This window comes from Ischnura elegans, chromosome 2 (genome assembly GCF_921293095.1).
Source record: "Ischnura elegans chromosome 2, ioIscEleg1.1, whole genome shotgun sequence".
NCBI lineage: Eukaryota > Metazoa > Arthropoda > Insecta > Odonata > Coenagrionidae > Ischnura > Ischnura elegans.
The window spans coordinates 68,757,315-68,778,396 of NC_060247.1; the positions used below are offsets into that span (position 1 = coordinate 68,757,315).

General features: G+C 37.3%; 1 protein-coding gene across 1 annotated transcript in view; it reads right to left on the bottom strand.

The window, feature by feature from the left end:
* Positions 1-16,476, bottom strand: part of LOC124153925 — a 148,648-nt gene extending 132,172 nt beyond the window's left edge. Inside the window, exon 1 of the mRNA XM_046527334.1 lies at positions 16,266-16,476. Within this exon, the coding sequence (XP_046383290.1) occupies positions 16,266-16,442 (177 nt within the window). The 5' untranslated portion in view covers positions 16,443-16,476. The remainder of the gene's footprint in view (positions 1-16,265) is intronic.
* Between the last annotated feature and the right edge of the window lie 4,606 nt (positions 16,477-21,082).

The window sequence follows — 21,082 nt, forward strand, 5'->3', positions numbered from 1 at the left end:
AATTGGGGAATTTTTCGTGTCATTAATTAAGACTCCAGCACAAATGATAGTGGGCTCTACATCGTCAAATCATAAGCAATTTGAAAATAAATGGATGATATAGGTACAGAAACTTTTCTCTAGACTTCTATATGTACATTTATTTACAGTGAATAGTAATGAATCTCTGACAAGATGTGACCAACAGGATTCACAAGAGTTAGCATCGCTACAGATAAACATGGTACAGCGCAAGGAAATACTCGATAATATCATGTTCCGCGAAAGCCTTAATCAAGAATTAGGAAAAAACTTGGTATTAAAAAAAGTGATTTTGAAGTATACATTATGTGGTTAAAAATTCTATTTTGAATGGATACTATTCGATTTTCAGGGTACTTAGTGTACTGTGTACTTAGACGCGAAAGCTGTAATTGGAAGATACTTGAAAGGTATAATAATATTCTCTTTCTCATGAAAACACTAATTATTTTACGGTTTTGTTACTTAGTTTCTTTGCAGCTCAAAATTAATTTAACCAAAAAAAGAACTAACAGAACCCACGATTGTGACATTCTATCAACGCTACCTGGATATGCATGGACAGTTTTATTTTTAATTTTTGGAAAATGGAAAGGAGAATATTTTTTGGGAAATTTTGTGCATAATGAACAATCTCGGCTGTCACTCAAAAGAATACATTATTATATTTTTCGCCGAATATTTTTCCATGGGGGAAAATGTTGTGCCACCCCATATAATTCTCACTTCTCAGAGAGGCTCGGGCACAGTAATTTATTTCTAGGGATTTAATTCCCAAGTGCCTGCCACTCATTTGGATGTATTAAATAGAGGATTAGCTATTAAATCCGGTGTTTTAAATTGAGCTCTTCGCCTGTTTGTTCAGAAGAGTATTGTGTATTTACTTTGTTGAAAATTTACAATTTGGTGGATAAAAGAAGAAACATATAGATGAAGACTCTAAAAGTAAACTTTCATGTCTGCATTGCAATATTTGATTCCAGTACCCCTACAAGAGTCATTCCCCGCCATTATCGTCAACGTAGTGGTATCACCTGAAAGGAGATTGCTGGAAGAGTTCCTTTTTCCAGAATTATTATTCACGCATAAAGTAGAGGAATCGGGAAACCCTTCGTTTTTTTAGATAAAATAGCTTAGACAGTTGAGCCACAGCAAATTTTCCCAAAATTTTTTGTAGAAGTAAAGGAAATTTTCTTTTCACGTCAAAAAGGCACTAAAGTAAGGGAAAATATCTTAATTTGCTAACATTCTATGCTTTGAATGAAAATTTCGCAGAACCAATAATAGCGATTTGATTTCTCTAATTGATACTAAAAAACGGGGAAGGATGTAACTCATGACAGTGATTGCCATTAATTTCGCATTAGTGCTTCTTTCTTAAAAATTATCTTTGTAGGAAAATCACTCGTGACAGGTTTTCTCTTATAAATTTGGCACGATCTCTCAACAACAGAGGGGTTTAGTTTGGTAAAACAATACTTTGTATTTTTGATCCTTGGAGATAAAGCTTGTGAAACTTGTGATTGCGGTGATCCATAGAAGCATCTACCATCCTAGTAGCACATGATCAATCAATTTGATGAATCAAACAATCTTATAACTGATACGGCACTCGATTCAATTAATTCTCTTTGAATTGCGTATGTTGTCTACTTTTGGTCCGCATTGCCTCATTTTGAAAAAAATCCGAAAATGAAACTCCCTTTTAATTATAAAATCATTTTGGTTAATTAAGTGAAATATTTTTTAAGAAAAGTAAACTACGGCCGGATATGTCGAACTTCATTCCTACATAAAATTAACAATGAATAGTGATTTTCAATTAGACACTAACATTTATAATAAGGAATCGACGTCTCATGATTGAATGCTGCTAGGGAGAGTCATTTTCCTCTTTAAACAAAGGGTAGATGTTACTGATTTGCATTTCATGTAATGATGATGACTCAGATGGTCCTCAAAATGTATGCCTTCGGTGTATTCGAGCTCTTGCACTGATAACACAGGGTTCATTATCCAGCTCAAAAGTAAGTTCTGTTGCCGTAAGTCACCGACTATTTAGAGCAAAAATACAAGAAAAAAATTACTCCATCATGATTTGGGTTAATTTATTATTATTAAATGTTTTAGCAATAACGACACATTGATGTTGCGTGAAACTTGCCGCAATTCAGAAGACTTGCGCGTTATATTTAGTAGTTGACGAGTTTCATTTAGAATGTAGAATGAAAAATAATGCTAAAAATAACTTTTCCGAAAGTTCATACCAAAATTTTGATAACGAAGCCCAACTTCCATCTTCCCTCGTAACTTTCAGCTAAAATCATTCACTTGAAATTAATGACAAAGGTAGAAACGGATCGTGGATTCAATAAACTACAGTGGAGAGATACCAAGTTTTTTTTTATTTTGTCCCCGAGTATTCTGCATAGAAATATTTAACAGTAGAGGGGATAAAAATAAGACAATAGACCATTTCGAGTCGCCGCATTCCCAAAATTTACCTTCGGCTCGGCACTCCGGGCCGCATGAAAAATGTCTCGCTAATAGGTCATGAATATCATCACTGCCCCTTTAACTTTTCCACCTGCCCCGGGGTGGGACGATCATAAATACGTTACCTGGCCGTGGAGCGCGCACTTTGCGGCTCTCTTAAGCGGCAGCCGGGTCCTGGCCCTGCCGCAGCGCCCGCCGTATAAATGTGCACGGCACACCGGCGAAATTAGTTAAACCGATAGGAGCGGCATGAGGAGGTGGGCGGGAGAGGATTTTTACCTGCAACCGTAGAGCTTAATTGGGCGAATGTCAGTGTTCATTTGGACCGCTCAGTTTCCTTCCTTTATTTTTTTTTCAAAGCCCGAAGGGGATAAAAAAATCACTTCTCTCTCCCCTGGTTTTAATCCGATGAAGTAAATGCCTTATAGGATCAGGAGAGGTAGAGCGGTTAGAATACGACATTGATCGCAGTAACTTCGCGTATTATTCCACCGAAGCGTTTCACTGGGACAATGCTGGACGGCGTTATTAGTGCGATAGAGAAAAATCCATTCCACCCTGCTCTAATTTTGTCAAAATAAGTGACACAGCTAGGTGCGCAAAGCATTTGAGCATGGTATTACGGAAAAGTAATCACAGGAGTGGAAGCATAGGTCTAAAATTTCTAGGTACATTCACTGATAATTTGAATGAATCCGTTCATAACAGTTTGCGAGTACAACGGTAATGAGGCCGATCCATTTTCCTGTTGTTAGATATTTAGTCTATACCTGAGAAAGAGATTGAATCTGTCCTCCACGCTACTAATAAAGTTTTTCGTAAAAATATGTGTCTACACAAATGAATTTTTCTCTTCGAATGCATACAATTTCCTTATCATTGTCTATTAATTCGTATCATATTTCCTTTTCGAAATCAAATACGGCACAGTTAGTCTTTGACTCCCAAATTTCATAGATAACCTTCACTTTTACGTTCAGAATTATAGACCCACAAGGACGTAATAATAACACTGCTCCTTGAAATATTTAAATAAATAAAAGATCGTAGCACTTTTCCACTGGTACAAGACGATGGCTGAGTGAGCCGAAAGGCGTTGTACGCAGTACAAAATTTTGTGGAAAGGTGCTACGATCTTTAATTTATTTAAATATGTCTGACTGCCACGAATTGAAGCCTGAATCTGTTGAACTTACTGTTCCTTGAAATGAATGTTTTTAAAGATTTTTCGCTCAAAATACTCCTCTCCTCTCACAGAGCTCTTTTGATCAGAAATATGATATCTGAATGTGGCTGGGTTAGATTTATCTTCTCAGTTCATAGAGTTAATGTTTGCGCAACGGTCTTTATTCGGAAATATGTGCGGTACCATGCGTTTCAGATTTCCAGCTAAAGGTCATCTCAATGTGTGAGTATATTCTATTTCATTATAAGAGCGCGTGTTTACTAAAATGCCGTACGCAATATAAAGTTACAAAATTCTACGTAGATTACAGGAATTGAGCTCAAATCGCTGTTGATTCAGACTTAATCCTCGTTGTTTTCCATTTGTCCATCAGTCATGGAATTTTACGCAGCTTTTAAGGTGACTACTATTTTAAAATAAAACTATTATGCAAGAATCATGCATTCCCATTCGAATCGTTTCAACAGCAACAAGCAACATACCATTTGTGAATTTCGACCTCAACTATATTTCGTCGAGCCTGAGGATCTGAAATATTTTGGCATTATTTCTTAGTTAGTTATTCCCAGTGAAATGACAAGAAAATATCTCTCAAAACTATCATTTTGTCTTTTAGATACTAACTCTCAATGATACTAACTGTCAATATCTTGTATACTTAAGATAACTCTCTTTCAGGCTGGAATTCTATAAAGTAGGCTCCTTAGTATCATCTTCGTAACGCGAATCAAGTTGAGAATTTATATATTTATCCCATGCTACACTTTATCGGTCAATTTCTATAGTATAAATAATTCACTGCCCAGTAGCTATTAAAACAATTTCTGGAAATATTTTCTCAGGATTAGTTCTTTGTTATTTATCCTCCAATTATAGTCCAATTTGAAAATCAACGGTAGTTTTTTTATTTTCACAATGAGGAAATATATGATCGTATTTCACTTTTATTGTATTAAAACTATTCAGAAATATTTTATAAACAGATTGAAATTGACGCTATTGGCCATTCAAACGGGATATGCGCAACTCTGTTGTTGTGAGCGTTAACCGTCAAAGTTACGCTTCAAAAGTAAAAAAATGCTCACATTTAGATTCAGGCATTCACGTTGGAGTTTTTAATCATAACTGCAATTTAAGATTGAATCCCGAAAAAGGTAGTATCGGTAATATGTTCTCACAGACAAACAAAGCGAGAATGGTAAGAATTTTATTATATGTATTTATTCCTTAACTATAAGCGTCAATCGAAATATTTTGTTTCATATTTTATTTAATCAGTAATTCACTGCATCCAGAGAGAAAAATTCTCTAACAAAATGTGATGCTTGGTGATTGTGAATCAATCCTGAATACCCAAATTGTATATTTTTTCTCACTCAGCCGAGATGATATGGACTAAGGGAATCGGAAACGGTTGCTAGTTAACACTGAAAAGGGAATTTATGCACTAACACAACCTTACTACCTTACTGCCTTATTACCAGGAATTCACTTAACTACTTGTTGGAATTTTACCTTGTAGTAATCCTCTAGTAAACCTGTATTTCTTCCTCAGAAATAATTATCTGATTTAATTTTAATTAATCATTCATCTTCGGCATCCGAGTAGGATTCTCTCCAACAATACGTGTTACTGGGCTACTATAAAACAATCTTGAACGACCAAATAGCACTTTATTCTCACTCAGATGAAAAATGAGGGCAATGGAATCGGAAATATTTACTAGTTTACAACAACTGATAAGGGAATTTCATTTCGTTCATCTATTCCACCAGGAACTCAAAACATACCTCCCTCTTTTGCCAGAGCGAGATATACAAAGGAAAAGAAAGACAAAGCGACAAAAAGTATCGTATGCTCCCTGCAGTATCCAGGAAAGGGACGGGCCGAATATCCTCTCCTGTTCCCAGAAGACGCAAGCCGCTTGTTCATTAGCGAGAAATCATCCGTAGCCTCGCTTTCACTTGCCCGGGAACTCGTAAAAAAACCCAGTCTCATTATCTGTTCCTTCAAACTCTTTGTGTTTTCTTCCTTCATTTTTCACCCCATTTTTTCCACCATAATATTAAGCCGACTCTTTTCTTTGCTCGTACATCCGTGGGTGCTAACCCACAAGTTTTTCCATCTAATTAACATGTCCATTTCGTAGAAATATTTTCGTGGGTCCAGCGTGAAATTGTGTTAGTATCTTTGTGTAGGTCTCCTTATTATTGGGTTATAATTTCTGCTTCTTACATATGCATTCTATGAGTACATTTGGATATTTTATGCACATCATGGTCTTTAATCTTACCACGTGTTCTAAAATCAATCCTTGAGTAAAAGTTCACGCCGTGAGTGGGGATTTTATAATCATTAGAAGTAATCACGAAGATGAGCAAAAACAACATTTTCCTTTATATATCTATCTTTTCACGTAATGTTTTCGTTAAGTAGTTCAAGAAAAAAGACAACTATGAGAAATCCCATAAAACGATTGATCATTATAATATTGGTTATATGTTGCTTTTAAATTAAAAATTGCATTATGAACTTATGAAGAGTGAAAGACAGAGGTTGTCTTTTACTAAAAATGTAACCTTTAATGCAAGTCACATGATCGAAAGAACAAAAATAACTTTTTATTAGTGACTTTAAAATGCATGTGCAATAACACTAACGCAAAAATCTATCCAAGGATTTTATAGAAGGCATCATGTAATGAGTTATCTTTTCAGTAATTTTATTTTATGTAAAAGTAATGAAACTTGGGACCATATATTCATTGCTTTGATAGAATTAATATTTCAGGTTCATTCATTTACGTTAATTCTTATTAAGAATCTCAAGTAACTCCCCTAATGACAGCAAAAACGAAGGAGATTTGAGATTTTCATAAGATTCAAGTCATTAACTTGATACATACTCAGCGTAAGACTCATGTTTGCTTACACAACTCGGCGGCGGGTATTTGAATTTCAACGCATGGAAAACGGAAGTATATTGGTTTCAACATGTTGCTCGTCCCAATTATGAGATTAGTTTGGATGTAATTCTCCGAACTTAGCTCGTGGGATACGCGGGGATTCATATATCCGTTCGGATACTATTTTGTTTTGCTCTCGGCACATAATGATCCAAAAATCGGAAAAGAAACTGATGGAAGCACGGGTTGGGCGCGAAGTAGATATAGTTTCCAAAGAAAAGCACTCACGAATAGAACAGCAGTCTAACCGAGTTCAAGTAATAATAAAAAAACAAAAATAACGCTCAACACAAATTGTGCCACCATTGATACGCATAACAAATAAACTTAAGATAGAGCATGAAAAGATTATATAGGATCGAGTGTCACTTTTACTAGAAAGGGAAGTACGGGTGGCGCGTGAATTAGATCTCGTTCCCAAAAAAGACCACACACAAATAGAACAGCAGTCTAAACCAGTTCAAGTAATTATTCAAGAAAAGCAAAAAGAATACTCAACACAAATTATGCCACCATTTATATGCATAACATACACATTTAGGGCAGAACATGAAAAAATATATTGAATCGAGTGTCAGCTTCATAAATAAATGAAAGGAGGACCAATAGTTCATGCTGTGGGCTTAATACGCTCACGAAGTGTAACTATCGATTAAGTGTCACTCCAATTTGTTAACATACTTCTATTTACCCATATTTTTCCCAACATCCTTACCCACACGTTCACCCCACAGTATTTAAATTGCCCTCCCTACCGAGTGCTGTTACCTTTCCACGGTTTACCGTCGCCATCCCTTCACGATGCGTCCACGCTTCTTCCCTCTTCCCAGCATCATATTCCCGACCGCCCTATCTTATCTGCGACCACTATCGGCTGGGGCATCCGTCTCCACGGGAAACTACCCTCCTCTTCCCCTTATCAGCCCCCTCGTCTTCCCACACTCTCCATACCCAAATCCACCTTAGCATTCCCATCCTCCTCCTCATCCAACCAATACTCCTTCTCCCTCTTCCCGATTGCTATCCCCGCTTCCGATTTTGTTATGCGGGGGATTGAAGTTGGGAAGAGTGAGGTTGCTTTCGCTACTTTCATATTTTTAATCCCGGAAAACTGACGATGCTCCCTGAATTTTGAATACCTGGATAAGCGAAAAGAAAGCGGTTTTTTTCTTCAGGAATAATTTGGACGCTCAGTTTCCGGGAGAGGAGTGTGATCTATTTAGGAAGGGGAATGCGATGCATGAAAAAAAAGTCAAAATATATGATCAATTCCTTCAGAGAGGAATAGTAGAACACTTATCATGATGAATAGGTCATGTCAGGCGAAATTGTTTGGAGCAGCAAAGTACACAATAAGTGAAACTTAGTACACCGCTATCTTATACCTTTGATAGATTGTGACAAGGCAGATTAGGTAGAGCAGTATTCTGAGCATAGTATAATAGTACCTTTGGTCAACAAAGTTCATATCACGGAAACATACTACACGTGTTCAATATGTTATAAGGTTTGCTTTAACCCTTGGTTATTAATCGACCTCCCAATACTTAAATTAACTTTTATCTCCTACATTTATACCTTTTGGTTCCTTGTCGCTATGTCCACTTTCCCCTTGCTCTTCATCTACGTCTATTTTCATTCTTTTTTCAACCCTCTTAGTGCCACGAGCCGACTCTGGTCAACCCTAGAGCCGTATATCGACTCGAGGGTTGACCAGAATAATCATAATGTGACATTAGTGACCAGAATTAATCACCATAAGTTAATATATTTTTTTATCCTTTATCTAATGTTTTAGAATATTGTAACCAACAAATAATCCCTTTTTAGTTAATAAAAAATATTGAAAACTTAAAAAGTTACTTCGTATTGCATTTTTTCATAAATTGCTATAAGAGTCTTTACGTTGGCACTTTTCACTCGTCCCACCAAATTTCAGTGGCGGTGAGAGGGTTTAAAAATATACTGGAAAAAGAGACTCAATTGACTCATCTTCATGGTCTTATGAACCGTCTACCACTTAAAAAATATACTAAGATAAGACACTAACGTAATTAGATAAATTTCGAGCATGTGCCACCAGCGTATTCAGAAGTATTTCGAGAATATGAGAAAATATGGGAAAGAAGACGAATGCGCAGTGAGAAAAAAAGAATGATACCAGGCGTTTTTGTGAATTGGAACTTCTGCATTCTGAGGGAAAAAGTACTAATTTAAAGATTCCATGGACGAAATGAGATTTAGAGCAACAGTGAATTTATAAACTATAATATCAGATATTTTACGCTATCGATAATTGAACGCAGCCATCCAAATAAGACGAAGAAAACTGCCTTGAGGTAGATGTGTTAATAGTATATAGTAGGAGCTGGGTGCGCAAAATTAGTGGAAAACCAATTAAGCAGCGAGGGGATACGGAGGTAAAAGAAACCGCTTCACCCACAGTGAATCCGAAATTTATTTCAAGAATATTAATACACGAATGAAATTTCAACAGCGGAGCGGGACTTTCTCCGCTGTTGGGAGGAGCTTTGCCGCAGGCTGATAATTTAAAGCGATTAGTCATCGTACTCACAAACGGTTAATATTTTCCGAAGTTGTTGCCGCGCTGTGCGTTCCAATTAGTGCGAGACAATTTTGCTCGGAGGGAAGTTGAATTTCACAACACAATGGGGAAGAATGGATGGATTTGTGTTTCAGGTAGAAGTAACTGAAACCGGCTTAAGAGCTTCTATAGGCGTATTTTAACTTGAATCAGGATTTTCACGCGAAACTGGAATTTCTCCGTGAACAAAGACGCCTAGAACATTCCTCGCGCAATTTCCTGTGGAAAAAAAACTAGGATTGATGTGGACGTCTCATAAAATTCAACAAACTGTATGTAACCAAGCTACTTATAGAAAGAGAGAAGCATTGATGAGCATCACCTCAATAAAATATCCGATTTCTCGCGTAAGAATTTCATGTTCAACTCATGTTACAATGCTCGAATACAAGATAATTTTTTAGGCGGAAAATTTCTCGCAGACTATCAGCTAGATTATTAGATTGATTTGTGTTTTCTTTATCCCACAGCAGTCATGATTTTTCCGTCTTAACGCGATATTTGCGTTAGCATTTTATCAAACACAGAAGCGAGCAATTTTGAGAACATTTTGCCAAATATTTGAAATGGAATATAATCGGCGTCCTAATTTTTTAAAAACTGGTGTAGCATCGATAATAGAACAAAACTAATCTATAAGGAAAAGAGCAGAAATGGAATACATTATCGTAATACTATAAGTATCTTGTAATACGGATATTAAATTAATAACCGTTCCATATTAGTTAGAATGAAATTGCCACGAATATTCTTCCCGATTTAATATATATAACAAAAGCCATCGACGACCGTCTGTCTCATTAAAAAACTCAAACCAAAAATTGACCTGAAATAAATATAAACAAAATAAACTGTAAATATTTAAAGATAATAGTTTTTGAATAGATTTATTTAAATTTGAAAAGATGCTAAGGATTCTAAATCCTACGAATTATCGTTGCAGCGGTACCACAATAAAAATGAAGTTTTGAAAGCTGCTTTTTTTTAAAGTTTGTATTTGTTCACCACTTCTTCTCTCCCAAAAAAAGAACAACATATCGGCGTACAAAAAGTTTCGACCCTATGAATGGTCAGAGGAAGTGAGGAAGGGACTAAATGATAATAGTTTTGGCTTAGATTTATTTAAAATTGACGTGAAGCTAAGGATTCTAAATCTACGGAGTATAGTTGCAATGGTACCATAGTAAAAATGAAGTTCTGAAAGTCGCATAAAAAAAAAAAATTTAACCCCTCTTTAAAAAAAAAAGAGCTACGACCCAATGAATGGTCAGGGGAAGTGAGGGAGACACGGAAACTCTGATATGGCAGCGAGTGCGGAAACTACACCGAAGGACAAATTTCCAGCACAAAAAAAGGGCGGTGAGTGAGAGAAAGAGAGAAGCGAACGAAATATTTTGAATATTTGGGACACCACCCATCCTAAAACGCTCCGCTTCCAATTGCTGCCGAGCACTTTTTTCTCCCCTGACCATTATTATTTTCAAAAGAGGAGTTTCATGTGGGGAGGAAAAAAATTCAACCGGAGGAAAAAAAACTCCTCGTAATTTTCGCGGAAAACATCCGACCGGTATGAGGGCATGACAACGCGGCCTGTGGGGCTAAAATGGTTTGTTTTTAATACGGAACCGCCGTGTGAGTTAGCCTACCGGTCGGCGGCAAGGGATGCGGTGCGGCGGACAGTTCTCGCAACGCCTATTAACGAGCGACTTGATTAGAGAAAAGTTAAAAAGAAAAAACATAATGTAGGAGGAGAAGAATCGAGAGGAAAGCGTTGGTTGGACACATGTTGGGTTAGGTGGAGAGCCCGCTCGTTTAACACGTGTTCGGCTTTTGCAGCGTTCTCATAGCCACTGCCGATTGGTTAAGCGTGACCCACAAACCAATGCTGCAGCGCCTTCCCTCCGAAACCGCACCTATATTTCCTTCCCACTTCCTCGCTGTCCACCGTTCGTTGAATTATTTTTTTTTCGCGGACTCTGTGAACGGACGCCCACCCTCTCTTTACCGTGGGGTCACACACGATTCATGATACGGAACGACAATGCGAGCGCGTGTGAAACCGTTCATCGGTGTGTGTATTAGAAATCGCGGAAAATATTCCCTCCTCTCTCGGACCTTCATTAAGGTCTATTTTCGTTCGGTGTGTGGGTTATTCGCCGCGTGTTAAATATCAGGTTACGCGAGCTGGCTTTTATAAGGTCACGCGCGGTTGGGTCCGGGAGGTTTTTTTTTTCATTCCCTATCAAATGCCTCTCCCTCTTCCACTATCATTATTATTATTTCCGCCGAAAAATTTTCCCGGCGTCACTTTTTGGGAACGCAAGAGACTTGGTGAAATTTTAATTTGCAAGGGCACGAATATCCTCAAGTGTGCGACTGCTGAAAGTTTCGCAAATGCGCCATAATTATAGCCATTAGCGTGACTTAAAAAAACCCGATGTAAAATAATGAACAAGTCTTCAGATAATAATGTGGTGAAAGTAAGCGTTAGTCATAATGGATGATGAATGAATGGTCTTGTAAAGGGAAATAAATTATATATGAGTTCCGAAAGATATATTTAAAAGCCAACCCAAAAGCTTGCTTCTCTTCAAAAGGCATAAAAAAAGAAATACGCAAGTTACTGTATGATAAAATGCTTGATTCTTTCATGATTGTTTAACATTTAATCTAATTTTTATTTTTGATATTCGTCCTTTTTTGATAGCGATGTTTTTTCTTTAGTTTGACATTGAATAGGAATATGATCGCTCTGAGCTTAAACCTTTTTTGTAAAATTTCAGGAGTGGGCTAGCTCCATACGATAGACTGCCAGCAAGTTCTAGTAATAGGCCGCAAATGTAATGATTAATGCAAAAAAATCAATCCGAGCACATCTGTTCCAATAAAAAAATCGTAATGAATGCACACGTGTCGTCACATATGACTCAGCTTAACATTCCCAGCGATAATGAAAGACGACCGAGGAATCACGAAATTATGCCGCAGCCAATTAGGGCAACTGCCTCGGACTTCCAAAACTCGGGAGTATTGGCGGAATTGACTTCCCGCGGCGCAAAGTCGTCCAATTCTTCTCGTCCCAATTCGTTCCAGTGCCCATCGCGGATATTAGAGGCTACCGAGCGACCGATCCCTCGAGGGGCAGTACATAAGAGGGATTTAAAAGGGGTCGCCCACCAGATGAGGAAAACCAGTGCGAGCTGGAGGCGGCCCACTGGGTGAAGAAATCCATCACTCCCAACTCGCCATCATTTTATTTTTTGCTTCGGCGATTCGCGGTCGGGAGAACGAAGAAGAGTCAGGAATATGGGACGGAATGAGGAGGGATGAGCGTAGTTATCAAATTGCATCGCAGAAACCCAATCTGATTCTAAAATCAAAAGGAAATTTTACTCACGTCCGATGTGTCTTTTTATTTCGGCTAATTACTCATATGTTGCTCTATGAAATACAAAATTTCAGAGTTTATAAAGCCAACCCACACCAATATTTGTATGTATCTTCGATTTGAAATTTTAGCCAAGTATTTAATTTGTAGTTATATAATTGTTTAGCTTTTATATTTGATATGTAGAAAGGTTATGACTGTTCCTTAATATGTACCTTAAAATTTAGATGATATGCATGTTTTAAATGAACCATTCTTACAGAAGAGGTGAAATACCACTGATGGAGAAGGTGTGATGTGTTCTTGCAAGGAGTTTGCTCCAAGGAATGACGTTAATGCCACTATCATGAAAATATCAAAAGTTGTTCTTCTAATCTTACTATAATAACTCACGTCCAAAAAATACATTCACAGTAATTTTTCGGGAGGTAGAGTTTGAATGGTACGCATTATAAAGGCCTCCGTGGAGATACTAGGCGCAACATTGGGAAGATATTTATTAACAATTGATACTGCAAAGCTATTAATACAAAACTGAGAAAGGGCGTAAGTATCCTTTTATTATATAATGAATGTAATAATTTAAGTCGACACACGTAACTTACAAGAAAATGGCAATACGGTAAACTCAAAAGGCTTTAAAATTTGCAAAATGAAATAAAAAATTTGAATTTTCTACATTATACGGATCCTAACTTTAAACTTTAAGCTCTAATAATGCTAGAAATGATGTTTGACGTTTTTTTCTCATCACAAACGAAATAGTATTTTTTTGAATTGCACAGTTCAAACGACACCTATATAAATGTTGCCATATGGAAATCTCCACATCTTTTGGACTTCATTTGGGTCGAAGCACCACTAAAGGGGAAGTATACAGGGATTATGGTCAAATGCAGATTGGAGAGATTGCGGGCTGGCATCTAAATGTCGCTCGAGGCATGACGTAAGAAAATCATTACTCTCCATTTCTCCAACTTCCAAAGCACTCCTGCACTGCCTAAAATCTGTAGAACGCAGCACTAAAAAACGAGGCTATTTATGAAATGAGGAGGTCCTCCTTCGCACGCAGAGGGTAAGCCTTAAAATGAGCGCGAACCGTATCGCATTGCGTGGGAATTGAACGGTATGTTGGAAAAAATTCCTCAGATATTCAAGTTATATCAAAAGTGATAAAAATATGTTTGACAGAACTTTTTTAAAATCAAAAAGTAAATAAAATTCCAACATCAACTGTACGGTCTAGAAAATTCATTGAATAATAAAATATTTCAATGGAATTCATTTATATTTCAAAATTCATTTACAATTTATTGATTTATTGCATCCTTGATATGAACCTCAAGCTTGAGAAGGTCGATCAGCCAGTTTGTACAAAAGAAGGCAAGTTAAAGACGCTTGAAAACCGGAGCTGGTGATTGGTTGACGTTTAAACTTTCTGATTACCATTTTCTCAGCATTCTCCTCAGTTTTCTATTTCAAATATTTGTTCTACGCAGCAGAAAAAATTATTGTCATTCTAGAGAAGTAAGCACGCATGAGAACGCCTGTAAACCGATGAGATACAATTTGTGTGACAGTTACGCTGTGCGGGAAACCACATTTCACGGGGTTAAAGATGCAATCGTACTCTGAAGTCAGTTGACATAACGTGTTCAATAACATACACCTCTATGCTCATGTGAAGCAAAACCCATGTTTTAAGAGTGCCCTAGATTAGTCAGAAGCGCCACTTCTCTGGGAAAGCATTCTTTCCGTACTCACTCGACCATCGACTTATCTGCAGCTTATTCAATAGCAATTTGTAAAAAATGGATTATTATTTGAATCGAGCATTTCCAAAACGTTGTAAATGCCAAATTTGGAAAATATTACTTTTCTTACTAAAACACGCTGTGAATAGAATTTTTATTAAAAAGAACAGGTACAACCTACCTTTAAAATAACAAATACTTCAAAAATAATTTTATGTGTTATTCACCCACTCAATAATAATATTTTTCTTTACAAAATGTGTTTTTTCTTCTTCCGGTAAAATTTTATTTTTGGCACTTACAACGTTTTGGAAATGCACGATTCATTTAATATCATCTGAGCTTAAGTTGATAGGGTGAATGTCCCATACAAGTTTATAGAAAGCACTCTTCAAATACTTACAACGGACTTGGTGAAATTACTTCTATCATTGACGCTTGAGTTTTTGCTTTAAATTTGTTTATGATTCATAAACGCTTGCATGAAATGTATTTCATTAGCTTCAAGTTTCTTAATGGGAATAAGAAAAAAAATTTGATTCCATCTCAGTTAAATGCTCTTGCTGTTAGGTATTCTGAACGAATCGTCTCAGAAATAAACATTTAAACAGCTTAAACATATAAAGATTAGTATTCGATATCCGTACTGGTATAACTAGCTTCCTCATATAGTAATGGCATATGGGAATACACACTGAGGAAGTAGTATGGCATTTAAGTTAATTTTAGTACTCACTACCATTTACAGCCAGGTCATTAACATAAAGCTTTAGTCGTCCACTCTGGCCAAACAGAGTTTAAAAATTGTAGATTTATGCAAATTATTTGTGGGGCATTATATTTGATTGTAAGTGACGCTAAATTCAGGTAACAACTTGTCAATTAAAACACACGTGCCATCCCCAGTTCAGCTCTGATTTTACAGCTAAATTTATGTTAGGCAGCGAAAACTAGAGCTTTTCATGAGGTCACATTTTGCGGAAAAAAGTAGCAGAGCGACCTTTGAGACCGGAAAGATTTCAGTTGCGCTCAAAAAAGATTACAACCACTTTGAAAACCAGAGGAGCTGTAAGTAACTTTAATTGTAATTTATTTCTATTGAGATCTCCTCCTGTTCAACATCAAATCTAACTTGAAATCGCTGAAAAACAGTTGCTAAGCTGGTGTATCTAGATCCCATACTTCATTACGAGTTCTTTTGGAAAAGGAGAATAAAATGGGAACATAAAATAGCAAAAAAGTTTAATACCGTTAGGATCATGATACTTACTAAAATTTTTTTACATTCATGAAAAGAAAAACGCTTTGGTGATTCAAAGTGGTCGAAAAGTAATTTTTTATAGAATTGTACAATTTCCTTTTTGGGGTTTCATGTTGAACATTAATTTAAGTATACCGGGACTGGCCACGGTGTAAGCTTTACGGAGTCACCCGTAATGCACGAATGGTGCGATTACTCCACGGAGAAAAAATCTATTCAGGGCAAGTCGAATGATTTTTTCTCTGTTGAATTTTCGCAATAATATTTGCAGTTTCCTGAATTTACATTTACATAATCTCTTGTCAGCCGGCATACGAGCAAATAACAAGGTCACAACCACTCCTATCAAAAGTCATCTCCCGTTTAGCGGAGGACTTCAAGCCACCGCAATGCTCACCATCAGCGCTAGAGCCGTTTTTCAGGCCAACATTTGCGGAACAAATTAGTGGAGCAGAGTTGGTGAGGCCGGAAGGCTTTGGTGCCATGTTCAAAACAGAGATAGAGATAAGAGCCGTTTTGTAAACGAGGGGAGCAGAGCTTATTGTATAGGGGGTTAAGGGCAGTTTGGGCCCATGACATGCGACTCACGTCCACGACGATTCCCGGGAAGGGGAAGACCTTGGTGGGCGGCACCTCCTTGGGTACGTAGCGGTAGAACTCCCGCCGGCCCTTGTACCACTTGACGGAGTAGAGGGGCGCTCCTTCCAGGTCGTATAAGCAGATGAGGGTGGCCGAGTCGCCGGCTTGCACCGCAGCAGGAAGCATTATCCTCGCGCTCCTGAGTGCAGAAACCCCCGTCGAGCCTGGTGGAGAAAAGAGGAAGCTATGGTCACAAGCTAGGTTAAACACTTGCAGCTTACGACGACGGGCATGAATTAATTACATCCGTGAGACGCTCAAGCCCTCGTAACAGTGGACCCCGCGCCGGAAGGTTCACCGCCGGAAGGTCTCGCATAGTGACCCAGCTTACATCTTACGACGAGTTAAGAAAAGTATGGAGACCGCATTCGGGTTTTCCCGTAAGAGACTCCGCCGTTTTAGTTAGAATTTAGATTCATTAGTACTGTACCAACCTGAACTCTCTTTGAAATGTGGCTCCAGCCTTTGTTGCTAACTCCTGATTAAATTGAATTATTTTGTCACGATGACACAGTTGAGTGCCATGTATTACCATTTTCAGCAAATATTCAGCTGTTTAACGGCTACATTCTATAAAGAAATGAAATATGAAGAGCACAGCTGAAGTTCCTGCCTATGCAAATAAATATAAAAAATACCAAATGATCATCCATAAAAGAGGCCAACTACTGCCAAGAATATCTTTAAAGGGGATCAATCTAAATAAACGTTTTAATAGTTCACAATCAGTCGCTTAATTTTAAACATAAAATCTATAAATATAAATTCACATCCTTTCGCTGAACTATCATAGTTAAAGGGAACATTTACAGCAAAAGAATGTGAATATTACACTGCAAGACTGGTTAAAGTTGTAGTGCATGAGATTTATTTATTTAGACGAGTTACTTATACCTAATTGAATTTGGACCTTTGATAGGCTTCCGATGGTATTTTCATCCATACAGTTAATAATATATTGTCAATGGACTAAGAAAGAATGAGTAGGAAAAACAGCCCATGTTGCAAACATAAGTGAAAAGTGTCCACCAGTAACTTGCTCTGAATTTTTTCTCGTTGAAAAGGCTACGCAATTTAATGTTATTAAATATGCTGTTTGCAGAAACCAATATGTTACGCCAATAGTAAATACACAATAGTAATCACTTCTGTTTTTCAAGATGAGCATTTTAAGATTAAATCCTGAGAAAAACGATGTTCTATAGAATTTTTTACAATATTCTTTGCTTACTTTGCAGTGTTCTGAAATAAATATCAAACAGAAAAATGTAGTATCAATAACTTATCACAACTCCAAGTGGAAAAATGAAAAAATCCATCCTCCGGCGCGTAAAGCAAAGTCCTCTCCACGTTCAACTCTCCGACTATAAAGACAAAATACGACGAATGGAATAAAAAAAGTGTAGCAAGGGCTTCAGATATCCCAGGAGATGTAGCAAGAAGCGTTGCCGGCTGGCATTAACTCAAAATCAGTCTGTGCTCAAGCTGGTTGGTGTTTTTCGTCGATGCAACCGAACGTGTGGAGCGAGAAAAAGAAATGGATGATAGTAATATAAGTGCCCAGTTCCTATGACCTGACGTATAAATGTTGCTTTTTTACGACGCTACGGCAATCAAACACTGAGTACGATGCGAGAAAAAAATCTTCAGGGAGAGCTATTGAGAAGGTGGATAGAGTAGCCTAACCTTTTAATGGAAGCAAGGTAGCAGAGAATGGGTGCACATGAAGGTGTTGAGATAAGGCGAACTAGCAAAAAGAAGGTGGAGTACGGTAAGGTGTGAATGGCCTCGTAAGACAGAAAATTAAGGTTATCAGTGTTACAGATAAAGTGAGGATGTAAGGATTGTACTGATTAAACGTCTTGAATGAATGCAGTCGTGCAAAAAATGTGGAATTCTATGGCCGCGAAACGGTGTATTAATTTGATATACGAGCAGAAAATATTGGTACCTATTTCTCTTGGTACAATATCGCCAAAGTGAAAGAAAGCTCATTATATTGCGAAAATGTGCAATAATGTGAGAACAAAGATTTCCGCGGTGCGCGATGAAGAACTTCATGTGCAATAATATTGGACTCTAACATAGAAATTTATTTTTGGGACTTGAGTGAAATGAAGTATTTTTGAGAGAACTAGAAATTTTTTATCTCCAATGGTGCCGCCAGTGGCGTAATCAAACTGCAATTCTGTGCCATTACATTTAAAATTCTATTTAATATTTGGACAACCACATATATGCTACATGGAGCTTTGATAAACAGCCTAATAGTGGTGGCACCCACTAATAGCTGTAGTGCTTACTATTAAATTGAAAATGTTTTGATTTGGCGATGATATATGAAAATTTCATCTGTATTTAAGGAAAACATTGTTAATTGAGCGAGAAGTAAGAAAACCTATGTACAAAGATTGGTTTTCATCAAGGAAGGGTATGCTTCTTCTACATAAAAAAAACAGGAGCAGACAAAAATTAAAATCTCAAAGAGTAGGCACGATGCATAACTACAAAAAAGTATTAGAAAAAAATTCCTGACTTGTAAATTACTTTGGATTCACGTATGGTGTACATATAGTTTTCATGCATTTAAATAAATGTTACCGTTGATGTGTACTGTAAAGACAGCATAATGTCATCGAAGGTACTTTTCAATAAACTTTTCTTCCGTGTGGTTTCAACGGCTACCGCTAAGCTACTATCAAGTAGGATTGCAACTGATAATAGCTCTAAGGTTGAAACGTATCGTAGGGAAGTAAAATTAGTAGAAAAGTGGCATTTATTTTCATTGAAATTTAAGTAAAAAGAAAAATTGGCGGGTTTAAAGAGACTACGTGAACATGGCGTTGGCATCATCGTCTTGAAATTCAAACGGACACGAGGGAGGGCTTCCTGGCTGATATGGATCCTAGGGAGGATTGGGAAGGATTAAAAACGACGCAATCCTCTCATAATCCTTGTTCATTACCGAAAATAAAGAGAGGGAAATAAAACGGATGGGACGTGGTCAGGCCTCGTAGCCAGAGGGACTTTTCGCGAGGACACCAAAACCTCTAGGCATCGTTATAGAGACCCATACCCTCCTCCCGCCTCTGACCACGGTCTGACAGACTGGGAAAACTCTCCTTCCACACCACTATCATACTATTCGTTTTCTCTCAACCACTCAGTTTCCTCTAATTCCAGCCCCGCTTTGGAGGATGACATGGAACTGGAGAGTATAGACTATTTGAGGAAAATCGAAGGAATGAAATGGAAAGATTAAAGAGGAAAGGGTTGGTTTGGATACGTTGGGATACGATCTACCACTCAACTCATCTGTTCCACTATATGTATAAGGTTAGGTAAATCACATATGTTTTCATGATGGTAAAGGTAGGTAGATATTCAGAGAAATTACAGCATCGCGATTGGTCCAATATTATTGGAACATGCTTCTGACTCAATATTTGCTCGAGTGTAGTGAAGTGAGTACTCTTTGTGAATACAGAATACCAAACCGCAGAGATCCGAGATAAAAATTGCGTAACCGTGAAATTGAAAGAGTTGAATATGATATGAAAGTAAAGTAAAAGTCATCATATTATTGAGGGAAAGGGTTGTTTTAAAAGCAGATTTTTGTATAGGTACCAACGACTCCACCTGGACTAACTTGGCTCAGCATAAACCACAATATATAATATAACATTCTGGAAATAAAAGAATAAAACTTTGTGTATTTACTTATACATTTAAATGGGAACGACACGGGTTGTTACATATTCAGATGTACTTCAGGCTTCATTCAAGTGAAGGTGTAACTACGTTATGAAACCCGGGGCGTGCCTATTTAAATGTACAAATGAACCTCACAAAGTTTTATTCTTTCATTTCCAATATGGAGAGGTTTCACAGAGTCAAGCGTGAAGTTATCAGTTATAATATTACATTCCTTCAATCACAATTAAAATCGTAAATAAATCGTGGAGCTGATTTTCAGCGTTTGAAATAGCTTTTTTGACTTTGTATTAATTGAACAGCCTTTTGTTTGGCAATGGGAAATTGCAAGAGAAATTTAAAATTTGAGCTTTTTCACAACTAATGAGTGATCTAAGTCAATTCAACGCCACTTTCAGTTGTTATGAAGCTACAGACGCTCCTTTTTTATTTTCAACTCCATGAATATCCTAAATTAATCCAAATAGCAGTGGAAAAAGCTTCCTAATCAGATCTCCGTAAGGAATGAGACAAAGACATGGGAAAACAGGAATATTCGACTAATGGGTCGAAAACAGGCACCAGAGATTTTTGAATACCATGTCAAAAAGTTTAAAGGAGATACTGAATCAATTAGCCGCCAGCCGTCAATAGATTTAGAGGATAATAGAAACACTTGATAGACGAAAAATTATACGACTCTTATATGTTATAAAAAGATTGAAGCGTTCAAGATATGAGTGCGGAGGAAATTGAAGAGAGTGAAGTAGACGGAAAGTAAAAGGAACGACGAAGTGGGTGAGAGAGGAAACTTTAAGATGGGAGATGGCAGAGAGAGGGTTTGGATGGTCCGAGTAATAATGGAGGAGTGGATGTTAAAAGTCGTGTTAGAGGGGAGAATGTTAGACAAGCGGAGAAGGGGGGAACGAGATCATGAATTATTGTTAAAAAGAAAGAAAAATAGGGCAATCTAGCGGGTGTAACGAGAAGTTCAAGTTGGGAACGGGGCACAAATGCGATTCAAAAATGCTCCGTGTGAACCTAATCTTAAACCTGAAACGTAAAAAACGAAA